This window comes from Penicillium samsonianum (assembly GCF_028829775.1).
Source record: "Penicillium samsonianum strain IBT 33392 chromosome Unknown utg000005l_segment0_segment0, whole genome shotgun sequence".
Taxonomy (NCBI): domain Eukaryota; kingdom Fungi; phylum Ascomycota; class Eurotiomycetes; order Eurotiales; family Aspergillaceae; genus Penicillium; species Penicillium samsonianum.
Window position 1 is genome coordinate 505,365 of NW_026643263.1, and position 15,308 is coordinate 520,672.

Genomic DNA, 15,308 nt, shown 5'->3' on the forward strand with positions numbered 1-15,308 from the left:
CTGTTGCGACTGAAGGGGCGACATGCAATATGATTTTGTGGGCCTTAGCGATGACAACTTTCCCGCTTCAAGTTGCGACATTGCGACAAAGAAGCACCCAGACCAGAATACTAGATTGTAGTCCTAATTAGACGTATCATCTATTCCGCTGTCTCAAAGACTCACGTCTCCTGGTCCCGGATCGGGAATCGATTTAATCACGTCAGTTCCAAGGAAAGATTTCACACCTTTGGCGCCATGTTATAGAAGGCCAATAGCAGCACTGGAAAGGTTATTAAGGTTGATAACGCCATTCAAAGGATCAAAACCCTGCAAGTACCACATATGCATTGTTGGAAGATCGCCATCTATTTTACCAAGCACAACTCATCACCACTTAGATGCAAACATTGCGACATTATGACCCACGACCTACTTGATCATAATGGGTCCCCTTCAGCAAAGCCTGATGCTGTTTTCTAAGGAAAGATATTTGGGGATGGTCAAGTAGCTTCTAAGTCCTGACATCTGCAGAGGTGTGGCCCTTCATAACATTCCGACATCTTTCATTTGGGAATTTTTATCAGTAAACAAAGTTCTTACAGATCTGGCGACTGAGTAACCCTCACATATCTCCCGCCATCTTTTGGAACGATATATTTTGAGTCCAGTACTGCATCTGCAGCTTTCCCATCAGGTTATGAGTCCTTGCTCGTCCCGAGCACCTCTTTTTATCGATTTCATCAAGATGGGTTGGCCTTCGGGCCGCTACCCCCGGCACCCCGGCTACCCCACAACAGGGGCCTCACCCGAGAGGTTAGGGAAACAGCATCTTTCTTTTCGCGCAGATCGCGCATTTTCATCAAATCTAAGTGCCACCGAGCACTATCCCACCAATTTCGAAATTTTTACGCCACCGTGCGTGAGACCGTCGTTGCGACCGAGTACCCTTCGCGCGACACAGCAACAACAATCATTTCTCGCCATACGAATCCTACGATCGTTACAAACCCTACGAGAATACCACACATACCAGGATAACAGCCAGAGCCAGAGCCAGAGCCAGTGCTAGTTCAACAACAACCAGAGCGTCCCACCGTGGACAAATCATTCGACCAACGACAAATTTTGTACGCCTTAAAAGATAACAGACTCATTGATTCATGCCTAACACAAATCGCTAATTCATCCGTGGCGTTCTGCTACAAGGCGCGTTGGGATAAATTGTGTCACTTCCCCATTCTCTAGCGCGCATACTTTTACTCCTTACTTCCAAGCAGTCGTTTAATCGACCCCAATCGCGATTTCTTCTCGCTCGTCTTCCCGGCCTTCACAATCTTACCCTTTCCCCTGTGAAGCTCCCGCAGCCGCCACAGCATCCCTAGAGCACTGGCTACCACGAGACTTTCTCCAACGGAGGTCTGACCAGCAGGAAGAAGCAGGAACCCCTCACTGTGCAGCAGCGCCAAGGAGTCGTCGAGCCCGATGTGGTAGTACACGGCCTGGATATCACCATTGCTGGGTTCCTGCTGCTCTTGCTGTGATGCAGGGCTGCGGACAAGTGTATACCGCAGGCGCCCGTTCCGGCGGGGGTGCATCTGCCATTGGAAGGTTGTTGATACACCGTCGGCATCGGGTACCTGGAAGGTGAAGTAGGGGTGTTTGACGATCCCGTTACGGGTTGATGAGGGGGTAATGGGGTATGTTACATCCAGGAATATCTCGGTTTCATCTGCGCTCTCTGTACTCAGGATGGCGGCTTCGTCCTCAGTGGTGGATATCTCCCTGTGGGTATGAGTATCATTTTCAGGGACGTGCAGAGAAAGTGCAACGTACAATTCTACCTCAGCGGGCGAAGATGACGGCGCTCGGCATTTCACCGATCCCAGGACGGCTTCTGCATCTTTTTGAACATCAAAATCCACATCGTACGAGACGGTGATCTCGTCTGGTCCATCGCTTTGCGGTTTCGGCATGACTCCTATGGCTACCGCGTACCGGGTGGACCCGATTGGGAGTGTGCCCTTAGCAGCTGCATACTGGGCGCTGATGTCATGGACGGCAAGGTGAGCTGTTTTTCTGTCGTGACGGGGGATATACAGCGCACGTGACAGGTGGGCGAGAGCCGCGGCATCGGGATGTCCGATTTGCGAAGCGGCAGAGCGGGTGACTTGGTCCTGCCAGGTATGCTGTTCCCAGCCGGGGACGCTACCACCTTCGGCCATGCTTGCTTATTGAAGAATCTCCTTGGATCAAAGAAACTGGGTTGGGATCTTGCTGAAGAGTTTATGCGATTCGTATGATCACTCCAGCATGGGGCAACGTGGGGAAATCCGGGGTATATATATTCCAGTACTATGTAGGCTGCGCAGGGCGCAGGTGATTAACGCCCGAGGCTGGTTATCTAGGTCAGCATCCATGGATTGTTTCCCAAGTGGCGGTTACACTAGCCGATAGGACAGGAGCAATTCAAGAATGGCCAGGTGGCTTCAGAAAGTGGCTTAGACTAGGCCGGGAAGAGGGGCTAACGTTATAACAATTCCGGGTAGATGTCATTCCCTGCAATTTCTATGTAATCCTGGAGCCCTTCAGCCCTGTAAATATCAACACAACAAGATAGATCTAGTTAAAAGAAAAGAAAACAACGAGAGGTCGTCAACCATCAGCTCGGATGCTGCTTAGTCCATTCCACCTCTGCCTCTTGTAGCATCGCCCAGGTCGATTGTTTCATTTGCCGAAACGACATCAGTTTCTTGCAACGATGATCCACTGCCTGGTGAGGATTCGCCCCGTGATCCAGCAGGGAGCGAATTAAGGCCTCACTTTCGCGGTAAACGGCATGAGTGAGCACAGGCTGTCCTGTCTCATCACTAGTCTCAGGATCTGCGCCACGCTCTAGTAGCAAATTCACGATCGCTTCCTGGGATTCGTGCACAGCCCAGAGCAGGGCACGGTCATAAGATTCCTCAATTCCGTAATCGAAGTGCTCGAAACATTGCACATTTACATCCGCCCCATAATCCAGGAGCAATTCCACGAGCTCTAGACTGTCCCTCTTCGCGGCAGCGAGAAAAGGCTGCACCCAGTCTTCGTCCTCGTCCCAGGATTTCGGTATCTCGGATGGGCAGAACTCAGGGGGTGCGCCTCTTTGAAGTAATATCTCGGCAAGTCGTACACTCCCGCGTGAAACTGCGAATGCCAAAGCTCTGGTGCGGTGGACGCTCGCCGTTCTGTTAACCAACATTCGGACAATGTCTTCGTGTCCTTCGATCACTGCGGCCGTTAAGGGTATATCTGACCGTCTTTTACCCACAGGCAAATCTGGACTCGCACCATACGCAAGAAGTAAGGATACCAAGTCGCCCATTCCGTTGGTCGCGGCAATACAAAGCGGAGTCCGTCCATCAAAGTGGAAGTTCATATTTACTCCATATGTGAATAATACCTTGACCACCGGGACCCACCCACCAAGAACCGCGGCGAACAAGGCCTCTGTCATCAGGTTGTCTTTGTCGGTCTTATCCCCCCTTTTTCTTCGGAGCCGACACAAGCATGTCAACCACATCTGCATGCCCTTGAAATGCCGCTAGCCACATAGGCCGGTGTCCTAACACGCTCCGGATCCCTTGCCGTGCTCCAACTTCCAGCAAATATTTTGCTAGAGAAGCATAGCCGTGGATAGCAGCCAGCGCCAGCAGCGTGAATCCATCCGGGTCACTCATATTGACAATCACGCCGCGGTCAATCATGTATCGGACGATATTTATATGACCGGCACTTGCCGCCAGTGAGATCGGATGCGGCGGAAACTTTCGAAAGCTGCGATAATATTTGCGACCGAATTGGGAGATGATCGGACCCGGCGTTTTCAATTTTCCCTTCACCTGCTTCTTCGCGAGAGGAGCGCCAGCGTCTAGCGCCTTTTGTAGTGTAGCCATCTGTCCGTTCTGCGCTGCCCAGTCCAAAGCGGAGCTGTTACCATGGAGCACATTGTATTGGTAAAGGTAGCGGTTGGAGATTCCATACAGACGGCGGCTTGACAAGGCCAAGGCAGCGAGATATGATTCAGATAACAAGAATGAGGCGATTAAGAGAATCAGCTCGGTCGGTAGGTTCCCGATCCTAGACATCTTTTGGGACAGGGGTAGAAGGGAAGAGGTGGACGGGAAAATCTGTTTTTCTCGCAGCATACTAAATATATATGTTGTAAGCTGCAGCGCAAACAATATTTGCACAAGACAAAGGGGCTTTGTTGGACTGCAAACTATCACAACAGAAGGATTGGCAATAACAAAGAAAGATCCACTCTATGAATTTGACAATTTTGATGGTTGAATTGGCAAAGATCTATCTAGGTTTCATTCTATCTCTCCAACGGTGATCCTTCGGAATACAAAAGACAAGAAAATGTTGTGCAGTCTTTGCCTCTTCGATGATTATTGGAATACCCAATTACTGGTCCCTGGTACCATGAAGAGGTGTCTATACATCGCTAGAGGGGTTGCCTTCTTACCCTCGTGGCACTCAGAGAAGCGAGGGAGCACCGCTTTTTTTTACATCGGTGGGTTCATGTCAGCGAAAGCCGTAGCCACGGTATTTTCCAAGCCTGTAGACAAAAGAGGACAATGTGATGGATTAGAGTATGAGGACCGAAGGTCGGCTTTCTTTTGGCTGGAAAACCACGCATTTCACGGAGGCGGGTCTTGTTCGGGTACGGCTTTGGTGAGATGAAGTCGGGGCTCTGTCTATAGTACCCGAAAGTGGCCATCGGCGCTTTCCCGCGTTGTTCTTTCAACCAAACAAAAACCAGCGAAATCCGCATTGATCTTTTTTTTTTTTTTGATTCGGCGGCAGCAAGTGATATTGCTGCCCACAGCCCATTAATGGGCCAAGAAACATGAGGGCGAACCTACTCTTCTATCGTGCACACACAATTGATAAGATAAAAACCGGGTCCTTATATCCCAGGTCGTCGACGTCTATCTGCCCCAGCCAGTTGCATCACCCGGGAATAGTTAGTTGTCTCTTCATCCCTATCCCCAAGAGCCCCCAAAAGCTTTTAAAACTCTTCTTTAGTCTTAGTCATCACTTCCAAAAAAAATTCGATCGGTCGATTCATTTTTATGGGGTGTACCTAGTAGCCATCGTCGACAAACAGTGCATCATTGAAGGAATGCCGAAAGGAAAATTTACGAATACAACAAGGTAAAGGAAAGTGCAGAGAAGACAAAGATCAACATACTAGCCCCTCGCGTAGCTTCGTCCCTGGTTTGATACGGTGACGATCTATATTGGAGATTGACAGGAAGAAGCGGCACAAAATCCACCAGTACAGGGCTTTCCTTTGCCAGCCCCATGGGAAGCCCCACCCCTGAAAGCTTTGAGGTCGTTAAATGTGAAAAAGAAAAGTTGGCCGAGGGCAGGACGCAAGAGTGACAATTGTAACTGAGCAGTTTGTTTATCAACGGGAAGGGGTTTAAAGCTGCCAGGCCATTTCAAATGGTATGTAGTTGAGATAGGTACCTGAATTTTCAGACCAGTAGCTCAAAAGGATTGATGGCTATGTGGTTAGATAGTTACGAGAGCTTGTCTCTTCTAAAAGGGACTTACAGGCTTAATAGATCAAAATCAAGGACATGGATTTTACCGAATGATAGCACTATTTTCGAAAGCGCTGCTCCCCATTAGGCTCATTTCCCGTTTTTTCGACTGTAAACTATCTATCATACGAGTAAAATTAAACCAAAACGGATCGCGCTACTGCAGTGACAGATACAATGGTGTGATGTGATCAATACCAAACAATTGGTTATACCTTACTACTGCATACTCTCTGGGGGGAAACCCGCTGGCGACATTAACTTGATTTGTCGCGCGCGCCGTGTACGGTCTCTTTTTGGTATAGATGGATGTCAGTTGCGTCTCACACTAACACTTACGCCATTCTTGTCTTTCAGATAATTGAATTTTCGTCCAGGCTACTGAGACCAACACTTGGCGTAAGCGAGATACACTCACACACTCCAGTCCACCTGAGATTCAAGTGGAGGTTACTCTATGAGGTAAGAAGAAGAATATCATCGAAGGGTTGCAGGTCTATTGCATTCGGAAGCATGGGTCAACGACGCGACGGTGTGGACCTTATGATAGTACCAGCTTTGCACCAGGATCCCTAGGTCAGCGAATAGATATTAAAAACAAGTCTCCCGCGAGGAATATGACCTTGAAACTTAAAAAGTTGGATATACACAGGTGGTGGATCTTTCAAAACAGCGTGCACAGGTTTGTGTAATACGTGGATACCTATGTAAGGGCCTTTCAAAGATGTAACATCAATATTACACGAGTTGACAGTTTGCAAAAACCCGAAAGTTTCATACAGCCCGGTACGTCGATCTGATAAAGCGGTAACTTTATGTTACCCGGGACCATTCCAACCTTGGAAGGTTCCGATCCGGGCGAGACCCCGGGACCCTGTTTATCTGATCAGACTTTTGTGGAGTTAACTGCGTCTAATCTCTAAGCTCCAAGTCCGACGAAATCGAGTGCTCTAACACAATGCGCGATTTGCAGCTGAATCCTCACCTAGCGACTTCGACTGTATCAAACCAATAGACCGAGAAGCTAGAGAAAATTATAACGCGTTCTTCGGATTATATACATATGGGTCTTTGATCCCGGAACTTTTCCGGTTATTTTAATCTATGTAGGTAACAGGAACTTTGAATTCCTTGGCAGGGTTATGAGTGCGCCCTCAATAGCTTAGTTATGATGCCACTTGCCGCTTGAGACTACATACAGTATATTGCCAAGCATTGGGACAATGCGCCAAGAATTAGATGTGGCACCCCTACGGAGTATGTAGGATGTTTTTGCTCGGCATAAGGGGGCTTAACGGACCGAGGTGTTGCGGTACTTTGTAAAAATTATGTCATTATCTCTTAAAAAGCCGTCAACAGTCCGATTCAAAGTGAAAAGCTAGAATTTTCCTGTCGGGATGAACGATTCCAAAGGTGAAAACCGCCATATTCCAGCTGGATTTGAACTTTCATGGCTGGTATCAAGCATTCCCGAGTGATTTAAACCACGAAGCTTTTTTGGGTTTCGAAAAGTACCTAAGCAATTCTATCTTCATAAGTTACCGGTCCACTCCGAAATGGCCCCCATTGTGGCTTGAGACATAAAGTGGGTCCAATCTGATAAGGGTCGTGGTATTTTATTGTGGGGCATGATTTTGATTTTGTACTTGGTCAATGTACAGTTGTAAAATACAGATGAACAATGCAACCTTGGAGCTCCTCAAGTTTCCACTGTGACTGTGTGGGATCTAGTGGTTCAGCAGCGGGAGGGTTTCACGGGCAAGGCTCCTACGTACCTTGAGCAAAATCCTCATTTGCTTTCTTTTCGTGAAAAACACTTTATATACTCACGGAAGCCTCGAGAAATCGTCATGCAGACCTCGGAGACTTCTGATGGCGATAGACCAGACAAAAAGACGGTGATTCAACCAGGACAGTGGCTTGTACGAGCATCATCTACATATTCCAAAGCAACTCCGATACTGACTCATTTTACAACAGACCAAGCATGTCTCCAAGTTCGTTTTCAAGCTGAAGGAGTTGAAAACAGCGTTTTCATTCGTCCGCCTTCTGTTTTCGTTGAATTATACCGGTGTTGATATCTTACTAATTACCGTGGGAACATTCTTCGCCATTGCTGCAGGCGTCCCTGAGCCATTACTTGGTGTCGTGCTCGGTCAACTTATCAACGAACTCAACGAAGTCGCCTGTTCCGCTACGGTGTACAATCCTTCCTCCGTTCGAACGAAAGTCCTCTACCTCATTTACATTACTATCTTCAACTTCGCAAGCATCTACATCTATGCGTCATGCTGGGCTCTTGTGAGCGAACGACTAGTCCGTCGTTATCGCAAAGCTTACTTCCGCAGTGTGATTCGCCAGGAAGCAGCATTCCATGATAGTCTACCCTCTGGTCAGGTCATCTCGAGACTGGTCAGTGATATTGAAACATTGCAATCGGGGACTTCGGAAAAAGTTGGCATCTATATTGCTACGTTATCATACTTCGTCACGGCGTATATTGTGGCCTTCATCAAGGTGCCCATCATTGCAGGCATCCTGATTGCGGTGATTCCATGCTTTTTTGCCATGGCTCTTGTCGGAGGCCGTCTTGCTTCACGATACGGTACCCGTGTGGGCAAGCATGTCGATCTCGCCACTTCAATTGCGTCGTCCAGTCTCTCTCACCTGAAGATCGTACATGCATTCAATGCCCAAAAACGCCTAGAAGACCTATTTTCTTCTCATCTTGTTCAGTCTCGAAAGGACGCATTGAAAAAAGCGGCCGTGCACGCCACACAAATGGGAACGCTTTTCTTTATAGTCTACTCGTCAAACGCCTTGGCCTACTGGAAAGGTGCTCATTTGATAGCAGACTCAGTTGATGGCTTAAACTCCGGGGTTTCTGTTGGTGCAGTGTATACTGTGATCTTTATTCTCATCGATGGTAAGCTTCGTACCGACGTAATTACCTGACTCTCTTGGTTCACTGGCTGATACGAATAATAGCAACCTTCATCTTCAGCCAAGTCTCTCCTTATATGCACGTTTTTAGCGCTGCTACCAGCGCATCGAGGCGCTTGCTGGAGGTGATTCACCGGGACTCCAATATTGATGGAACATCACGTATTGGAGAGCAAAGTCTGAACTTGGGCGAACAAGAGATCCTCTTCAAGGATGTTCATTTCGCGTACCCTTCTCGGCCTGAGGTTCAAGTCTTGCAAGGGTTGAGCTTCTCCATCCCTCCAAAGCAACACACCGCGATTGTAGGTCCATCGGGAGGTGGAAAGTCCACCGTCGTTGCACTTCTGGAACGTTTCTATGACCCATCAAGTGGAAGCATTTGCATCGGGGACCAAGATTTACAAGACTTGAATGTGGCCAGCTTACGAAGCCAAATGGGATTTGTACAGCAAGAGTCCCAACTGTTGGACCGTTCCATTGTGGAAAACATCGCGTATGGACTGGTTGGATCTGCCGAGCACGAGGATCTGACTGAAGTTATCTTGGATATGAGCCTCGCTGATCTTGTGGCCAGAATCCAGGCTGGATGCTCTGAAGCGGAGGCATTGGAAAGTTGTGACCCCAGAATCGTTGAGATTTTCAAACAGGCCAAGTTGGCAGCTAGCAGAGCCAATGCGCTCTCGTTCATCGAGTCTCTAGCGTTTGGCCTAGCTAGTCCAGTTGGGACTGCTGGTGGCCAGCTCAGTGGAGGCCAACGGCAGCGCATTGCCCTTGCAACAGCTCTTGTTCGTGAACCCAAACTGCTTGTTTTGGATGAGGCAACTGCTGCACTCGATTCAATGAGTGAGCAGTTAATCCAGGCTGCTTTGCTCACACTGTCTGGAACTACCACGATAGTATCTATTGCCCATCGTCTAGCAGCCGTCAGGGATGCAGATCAAGTTCTTGTCATCCAGAATGGCCGCTTGGTGGAAGGCGGCTCTCCTCAAATTTTGTTGGAGAGCGGCGGGGTGTACGCGGCAATGATCAATCAACAGAAACTTGCCAACACTGGGATTGATACCTCACAAGACGTATTGAGTGAGGCCAAAGGCTCTCCCACTTTCTACGACCAAGACCCGATCTTGGCCGAGGCCATCTTGGACAAAGAGCAGAGCATCTATCTAGCCGAAGAGGAACAGACGACTGAGGACAAGGCAGAGTCCAATACTGTGATGTCGAAGAAACGACCGAACCAATCAAAGCGGCTCACAGCAAAAATATGTTTCGCCTTCATCCGTCCCAATATCCTTCTTGTCGTTCTGGGCTTGGCAATGTCAATAATTATTGGAGCCAGCTACAGCTCGAACGCGATTTTGTTTGGTAATACCGTTGGAGGGCTCAGTCCATGCAAGGGTACTGCAAACATCCGGCACAGTGGAAACCTGTTCGGCCTTATGTTTTTTGTCGTGGGAGTTGTTGAACTTTTCGCAAATGTCATTGGCGGGTGTGCCTATGGATGGGCGGCAGACCAGACACTATACCGGATTCGCATGAACTCACTTCGATCGCTCCTTAGCCAAACCATGACATGGCACAGCGCTGATGGAAGAAGCCCTGGTGTCCTCATTGCCTACATTACAGGTGATGCATCAGCCATTAGTGGCCTTACTGGAACCACTATCGGCCTTCTTCTCGCGACTGGGGTTAATCTTTTCGCGGGCATCATCATTGCATTTATCGCGGCATGGAAGATTTCAATTGTTCTGGTCCCGACAATACCAATTCTCCTCCTAGCTGGAGTCATGAAGTTACGGTCTCAGAGCCAATTTGCGGAGCGACATAAGAAAGCATTCACTCACGCCACGGAGATCACAGTTGAGGCTTTGGGGAATTTGCGTTTCGTTGCAGGTTTTTCACTCGAGAATCAGCTCTATCGGGAGTTCCTGTCATCAATCCAGAAGCCATATAAGGACACCACAAAAGCGATCGCCTGGGGAAACTTCTGGCTAGCGTGGGCCTTCAGCGTCAGTAATCTAATCAGTGCCCTCGCGTACTGGTGGGGATCCAAGCAAATTGCCTCAGGGCTATACTCCCAAACGCAGTTCTTTATTGTCTTACCAGCTCTTCTATTCAGCACACAATCGTGCGGTCAGATGCTTGCCTTGGCACCTGATCTTTCGAAAGCTGGACAGGCTGCTTCGCGTATTGTTGATCTTGTGAAAACAAACTCTGCTGAGGAGGAACACGGTGGCGGTGGTGGCAATTACACGAAGCAAATGATGAAGATGGAAGTGTCAAATACCGATCCTGAAGCCAACATGTCTTCTGAAGCAGGCTCTTCTGAAAATTCCCAGAGACCAGTAGGTGCAAAACTACATCAGGTGTGCTTTTCATACCCCAAATCACCTCAGATCTCCGTGCTCAATGGATTGAACATCGATTTCAAACCAGGAAAGTTCTACGCACTGGTGGGCCCCAGCGGCTCAGGGAAATCAACCATCTTCAACATGCTGGAAAGGTTCTATCAACCGTCGTCTGGATTTGTCACAATCAATGAGCAAAACATCAACCGTATCTTGTCAACAGAATTCAGGGACGACATTGCGCTTGTTCCACAAGAGAACGTTTTATTCGAGGGAACCCTGGCCTTTAACATAGCTCTCGGGGCAAGACCTGGATATACGGCCACACAAATAGATATTGAGGAAGCTTGTAAGCTAGCTCAGATCCATGATGTGATCATGAATTTGCCTGATGGCTACGATACATTCTGCACGCACGATGGAAAGCAGTTTTCTGGCGGTCAACGCCAGCGTCTATCCATCGCAAGGGCCTTGATCAGAAAGCCAGGTCTCCTACTTCTCGATGAGTCTACGAGTGCTCTCGATGGTGAATCTGAACGAAAGATTCAGGAAGCCTTGTCTGATCTCTCGGGAAAAACTACGATCATCGCAATTGCGCATCGGCTGAAGACAATATATCGAGCGGATCAGATATTCCTCATTCAGGATGGTCATTGCGTTGACCACGGCACTCATACAGAGCTTGTTGATCGGAGTGAGATGTATCGGGAGAGTGTGCTGCATCAATCACTAGCCACCTGATGTCGAATCAAGTGTTAGAGAGGTGTCTTCGGCCTGCGGTCGGATATGTTTCTCTTGGAAGTAGAAATGTTTCCAAGAAGGTTCAGAATAGACGTATTGCGGAATATGCATTTTGTTGTTATTGAAATTATTCCAATGTTAAGTTCATACTTATGTACTTCACGTTGTATATTCCCAGGAACCCAAACTAGACCTAGGTACTCAAATAATAAATGAATCCATTTACATGTTACTATGGAGGAATATTGCTAACTACTGTATAACGGAGACGTTCAGTTGTATTCGCTTCGAGTGCAATTGAAACATAAAGAAAAAGAAAGAGAACTAAAAGCCACAAGCAAGGCAAGATTATGACATTAGTCCAAATCCTAATATTAAGTCTTAAACGAACAGAACAACGATATACTAGATACAGAAAAAGTTCGCCATTTCGGGGAACGATGGCGCTGTCCGAATAAATACCGACAACGGTCATGGCAGGCTGTCAGAAATTGATCGGGTCTAAAGGACAGTGCCGGGGACCTGCTTCTTGTCGACATTCACATTTCTCCAGATAGCAATACAAGGCAAACCCAGTGCCACGACAGCAGTGGTTGCAATACAGCTATACTTTTGGCTATCGCCCCAGGCAAGATTTATAGCGGTCCGAGTGTCTGATCCCATGGGATACTTCATCTGCTTTAAATACCCTCCAAGGTATATATCTGACCAATCAGCCTGTGCCTCTGCCGGTAAGTTAGCCAACAAGGTACTTGGAAAAACGTTGGTGTAGATGGCAGAGGCAATGGTGTTTCCCGCAGCTCCACCCAGACTGGCGAAAAGTCCAAGGATAGAAAGCATCATTGGCACCCCGTCATGATCCGCTGCACTCATCACCGCCATGTCCTGTCCAATGACCAACATGCCACCAGCAAAAGCGATGAAGATTTGACACATGACAATATATCCAATACCATCATCTTGACCACGGAAGTGAATCATCAACCCTGAGCCAAGAATCATCAAGGGAAGACCGAAGAAAAGACAAGCATTTTTGAAATGTCTTGTTTGTCGGATGTAAATACCAAACACGGGTGCAACGAAACAAGATCCAACGTTGTATATCTGGTTCATATAGCCTGCATCCGACACACTGAGGTCGTACACCACCATGACAAAATTGACGAAATAGAGATCCCAAGCAGCGTAGCCGAGGTTGAGCACCGCGGATAGTACACAGGCACCGAGAACAGTCCGCTGCTTCAGCAAATCGTATTGAATAAATTGCTTGCGAGCACAGAACTTTTCCCAAGCCACAAAGACAAAGAACAGACAGAAGCCAACAACTAGCATAGCGATGAAGGTGGCAGATCCGTAATCGGCTCGTCCATAGGTTGCAAGACTAAACGGCAGTAGTAGCAAAATAAATGTTGCCATCAGCAGAGCGGCGCCGACGGCTATTCACAGTTAGTGATTGAGCGCAAATTACTTTTCAAGGGGGAAGGGGACCTACCGTCGAACTCATCGATATAATGTACAACGGATTGAGACCAGGTGCGGTTGCTTTCCGTTTTGTGATACAAACCCAATTTCCTAGCCTTGATCTCGTAGAACTTGAACACAATAGCGAGGGGGAGAAAGACAAATGGGAAAATGATTGCAAATGCTCCGTACGCCCAGCGCCATGTTGTCATACCTAAAAAGGACTGGGCAGCCAATGGACCGGTGAACGCCGTGCAAATGAAGGGCGTACTGGAAAAAGCAAACGCAAATGCCCGGTTTCTCAACCCCGATGTATCAGCAATGAAGACATCAAGGATCAGGTAGATTGCGTTGTAGCCAACCCAATACAGAACATATCCCGCTGCAAATCCATTCGGCCCATCGCATGACGCCAAAATTATTGTCCCCAGCAAAAACAGTCCCGTAAAGATAGTGAGTGCCTCAGCTCGACCCCAGATATTCAGGATTTTAGCGATGGGAAGCTTCACTACACCACCTACAACGGTGGCTAGGATCGCTGCGGTCGAAATTTGAGGGGCGGTATTGAAATTGGCGTAGGCATTGAAAATCACGTTGGTACCGATCGATGAATGGAACGCCAACATGAAAAAACAGACCCAAATCCTAAAGTGAGACGTTAGTATTATCTTCCTGATTCATGTACGATATCGTTAAGGGAGCGGAAGGTGGTCGCATACCAAGCGTAGATGGCCCACACGGTGTTTTTGCTCCATGCAAGCACAACCGCTTCGGCTTTCTGAACTCCAGTTGCCCCATTCTCGATAATCCCATCGGTCCTTTCTCGAGGTTCCTTCTCATTTGGGAGCGACAGTTCAGCCTTTCCGGGGTCTGTTGCAGACATCGTACCGGTTTGACCGGGAGATAAATGCGCGCCCAATTTAGAAGGATTGGATGCAGGCTGGCTCATCATGACAGAAAGCAGCTTAGGCAGCCAAGTAATTAGGCTGAAAAGGAGGAGTGAATGGAGAAGGGGAGAGAAGTTGCAGAGCTTGATCGATGCGGTTATCAGAGGGTCCTAACCGAAGCAATAAATATCACAATAAAAATCAGTTGATGATCTAGCCACATCAGTCTGCCTATAGGTGCAGACGCCACTTTTCTCCCACCGACCTTGGCATTCGTTACAAGGATGCGAAAAAAATCTCTAGCAGGAGCCTAGAGTTAGCGCTTGTGACAAGGCTGAACATCAATTGGTCAACAGCGAAAATCAATTTGAGGTTAGCAAGAGATTACCACCCAAATCCAAATCCCGGACATGAGTCCTCTCCGGGAATAGTGGCATGATTCGGTCTTGTGCAATCCGGTACTTGCGTTTACATTTCTATCATGTCAATTGAACTAGGCAAGAAAGTGCCGGCATATAAAAATTAGAAGGAAAGGGTTCAGCGCGAGGGACCTCACTCCAACCAGGCAACTCAATCACCTTTCAGCTACGTTTGTTAATCATTGCGTGGTGCAATTCCACGGTAAACTGCTGGCTGCATGGTGTGGATATAATAAAAATCATCATTATAATCAAGTTCGATACATATTCTAGTGTGGAACATATCCTTGATATTGAGATTGATAAACATCACTATTTTCGCCAAGTCTTACTTCCGATACAGCTAGGGAGATGTCACCCTACTCCATTATTAACCACACTAGTTAGTCAAACTATAGTTTCCATATGGATTCCCTGTAAATCTAGATCAAATGTCACCTGCGGGTTTTCAGTTATTCTCGCCGGCACAAGTTACCGGTCAGACCCTAGTATCTCTTATTTTCCGCAACGAGTAAAGGAACTGGAAGGCTTCAGGGTCGATATATAAATATTTCATATCCCAAACAGCCAGGTCAAGCCCAAATGATAGCCAGCTTGGTAAACAGCGCAGTAGTTTGAGATTAACATACATATTCCAACATCCGTTTATAATCCATGATATACGTAGATGCCCTTAAAGAATTTCCATTTTCATCAGGGGCAAAAAGAAGTTCGATGTCTCAAATTACAAAGGAAACACTTGCTAGATCCTCCACTTCATGATACAAGTTGTTTCAAGCGTTGGAGCGTTGTTCCCGGTTTCCGTGCTTTGAAAAATACAAGTGTGGGGGCCGTGCATTATGGTACGGAAGGGTTCAAGTTGTTTGAGCGTGACGGTACCAAACGGCAACATGTATTAACGGTTATAGAAGCATAGTAACATTGTAGATCTTT

The 15,308-nt window shown here is 47.6% G+C and overlaps 4 protein-coding genes across 4 annotated transcripts; 1 reads left to right on the forward strand and 3 right to left on the reverse strand.

Moving 5' to 3' along the window:
• Positions 1–1,238: 1,238 nt before the first annotated feature.
• On the reverse strand, positions 1,239–2,204 carry N7471_009096 (uncharacterized protein; the record flags this gene model as incomplete). The annotated part of the gene is made up of 1 exon (XM_057281815.1): positions 1,239–2,204. One exon carries the CDS (start codon positions 2,202–2,204, stop codon positions 1,239–1,241), a length of 966 nt encoding a protein of 321 aa, XP_057132698.1.
• Positions 2,205–2,641: 437 nt separating this feature from the next.
• N7471_009097 (uncharacterized protein) lies at positions 2,642–4,109 on the reverse strand (the record flags this gene model as incomplete). Its single annotated transcript, XM_057281816.1, has 2 exons — positions 2,642–3,506; positions 3,574–4,109. 2 exons carry the CDS (start codon positions 4,107–4,109, stop codon positions 2,642–2,644), a joined length of 1,401 nt encoding a protein of 466 aa, XP_057132699.1.
• Positions 4,110–7,429: 3,320 nt separating this feature from the next.
• Positions 7,430–11,608, forward strand: N7471_009098 (ABC transporter ATP-binding protein; the record flags this gene model as incomplete). The annotated part of the gene is made up of 3 exons (XM_057281817.1): positions 7,430–7,501; positions 7,560–8,505; positions 8,568–11,608. The coding sequence occupies 3 exons, from the start codon at positions 7,430–7,432 to the stop codon at positions 11,606–11,608; spliced, it is 4,059 nt and encodes a 1,352-aa protein (XP_057132700.1).
• Positions 11,609–12,109: 501 nt separating this feature from the next.
• N7471_009099 (uncharacterized protein) lies at positions 12,110–14,111 on the reverse strand (the record flags this gene model as incomplete). The annotated part of the gene is made up of 3 exons (XM_057281818.1): positions 13,789–14,111; positions 13,101–13,714; positions 12,110–13,044 (listed from the first exon to the last, which is right to left on the reverse strand). Exons 1-3 carry the CDS (start codon positions 14,019–14,021, stop codon positions 12,110–12,112), a joined length of 1,782 nt encoding a protein of 593 aa, XP_057132701.1. The 5' UTR covers positions 14,022–14,111.
• Positions 14,112–15,308: the final 1,197 nt, after the last annotated feature.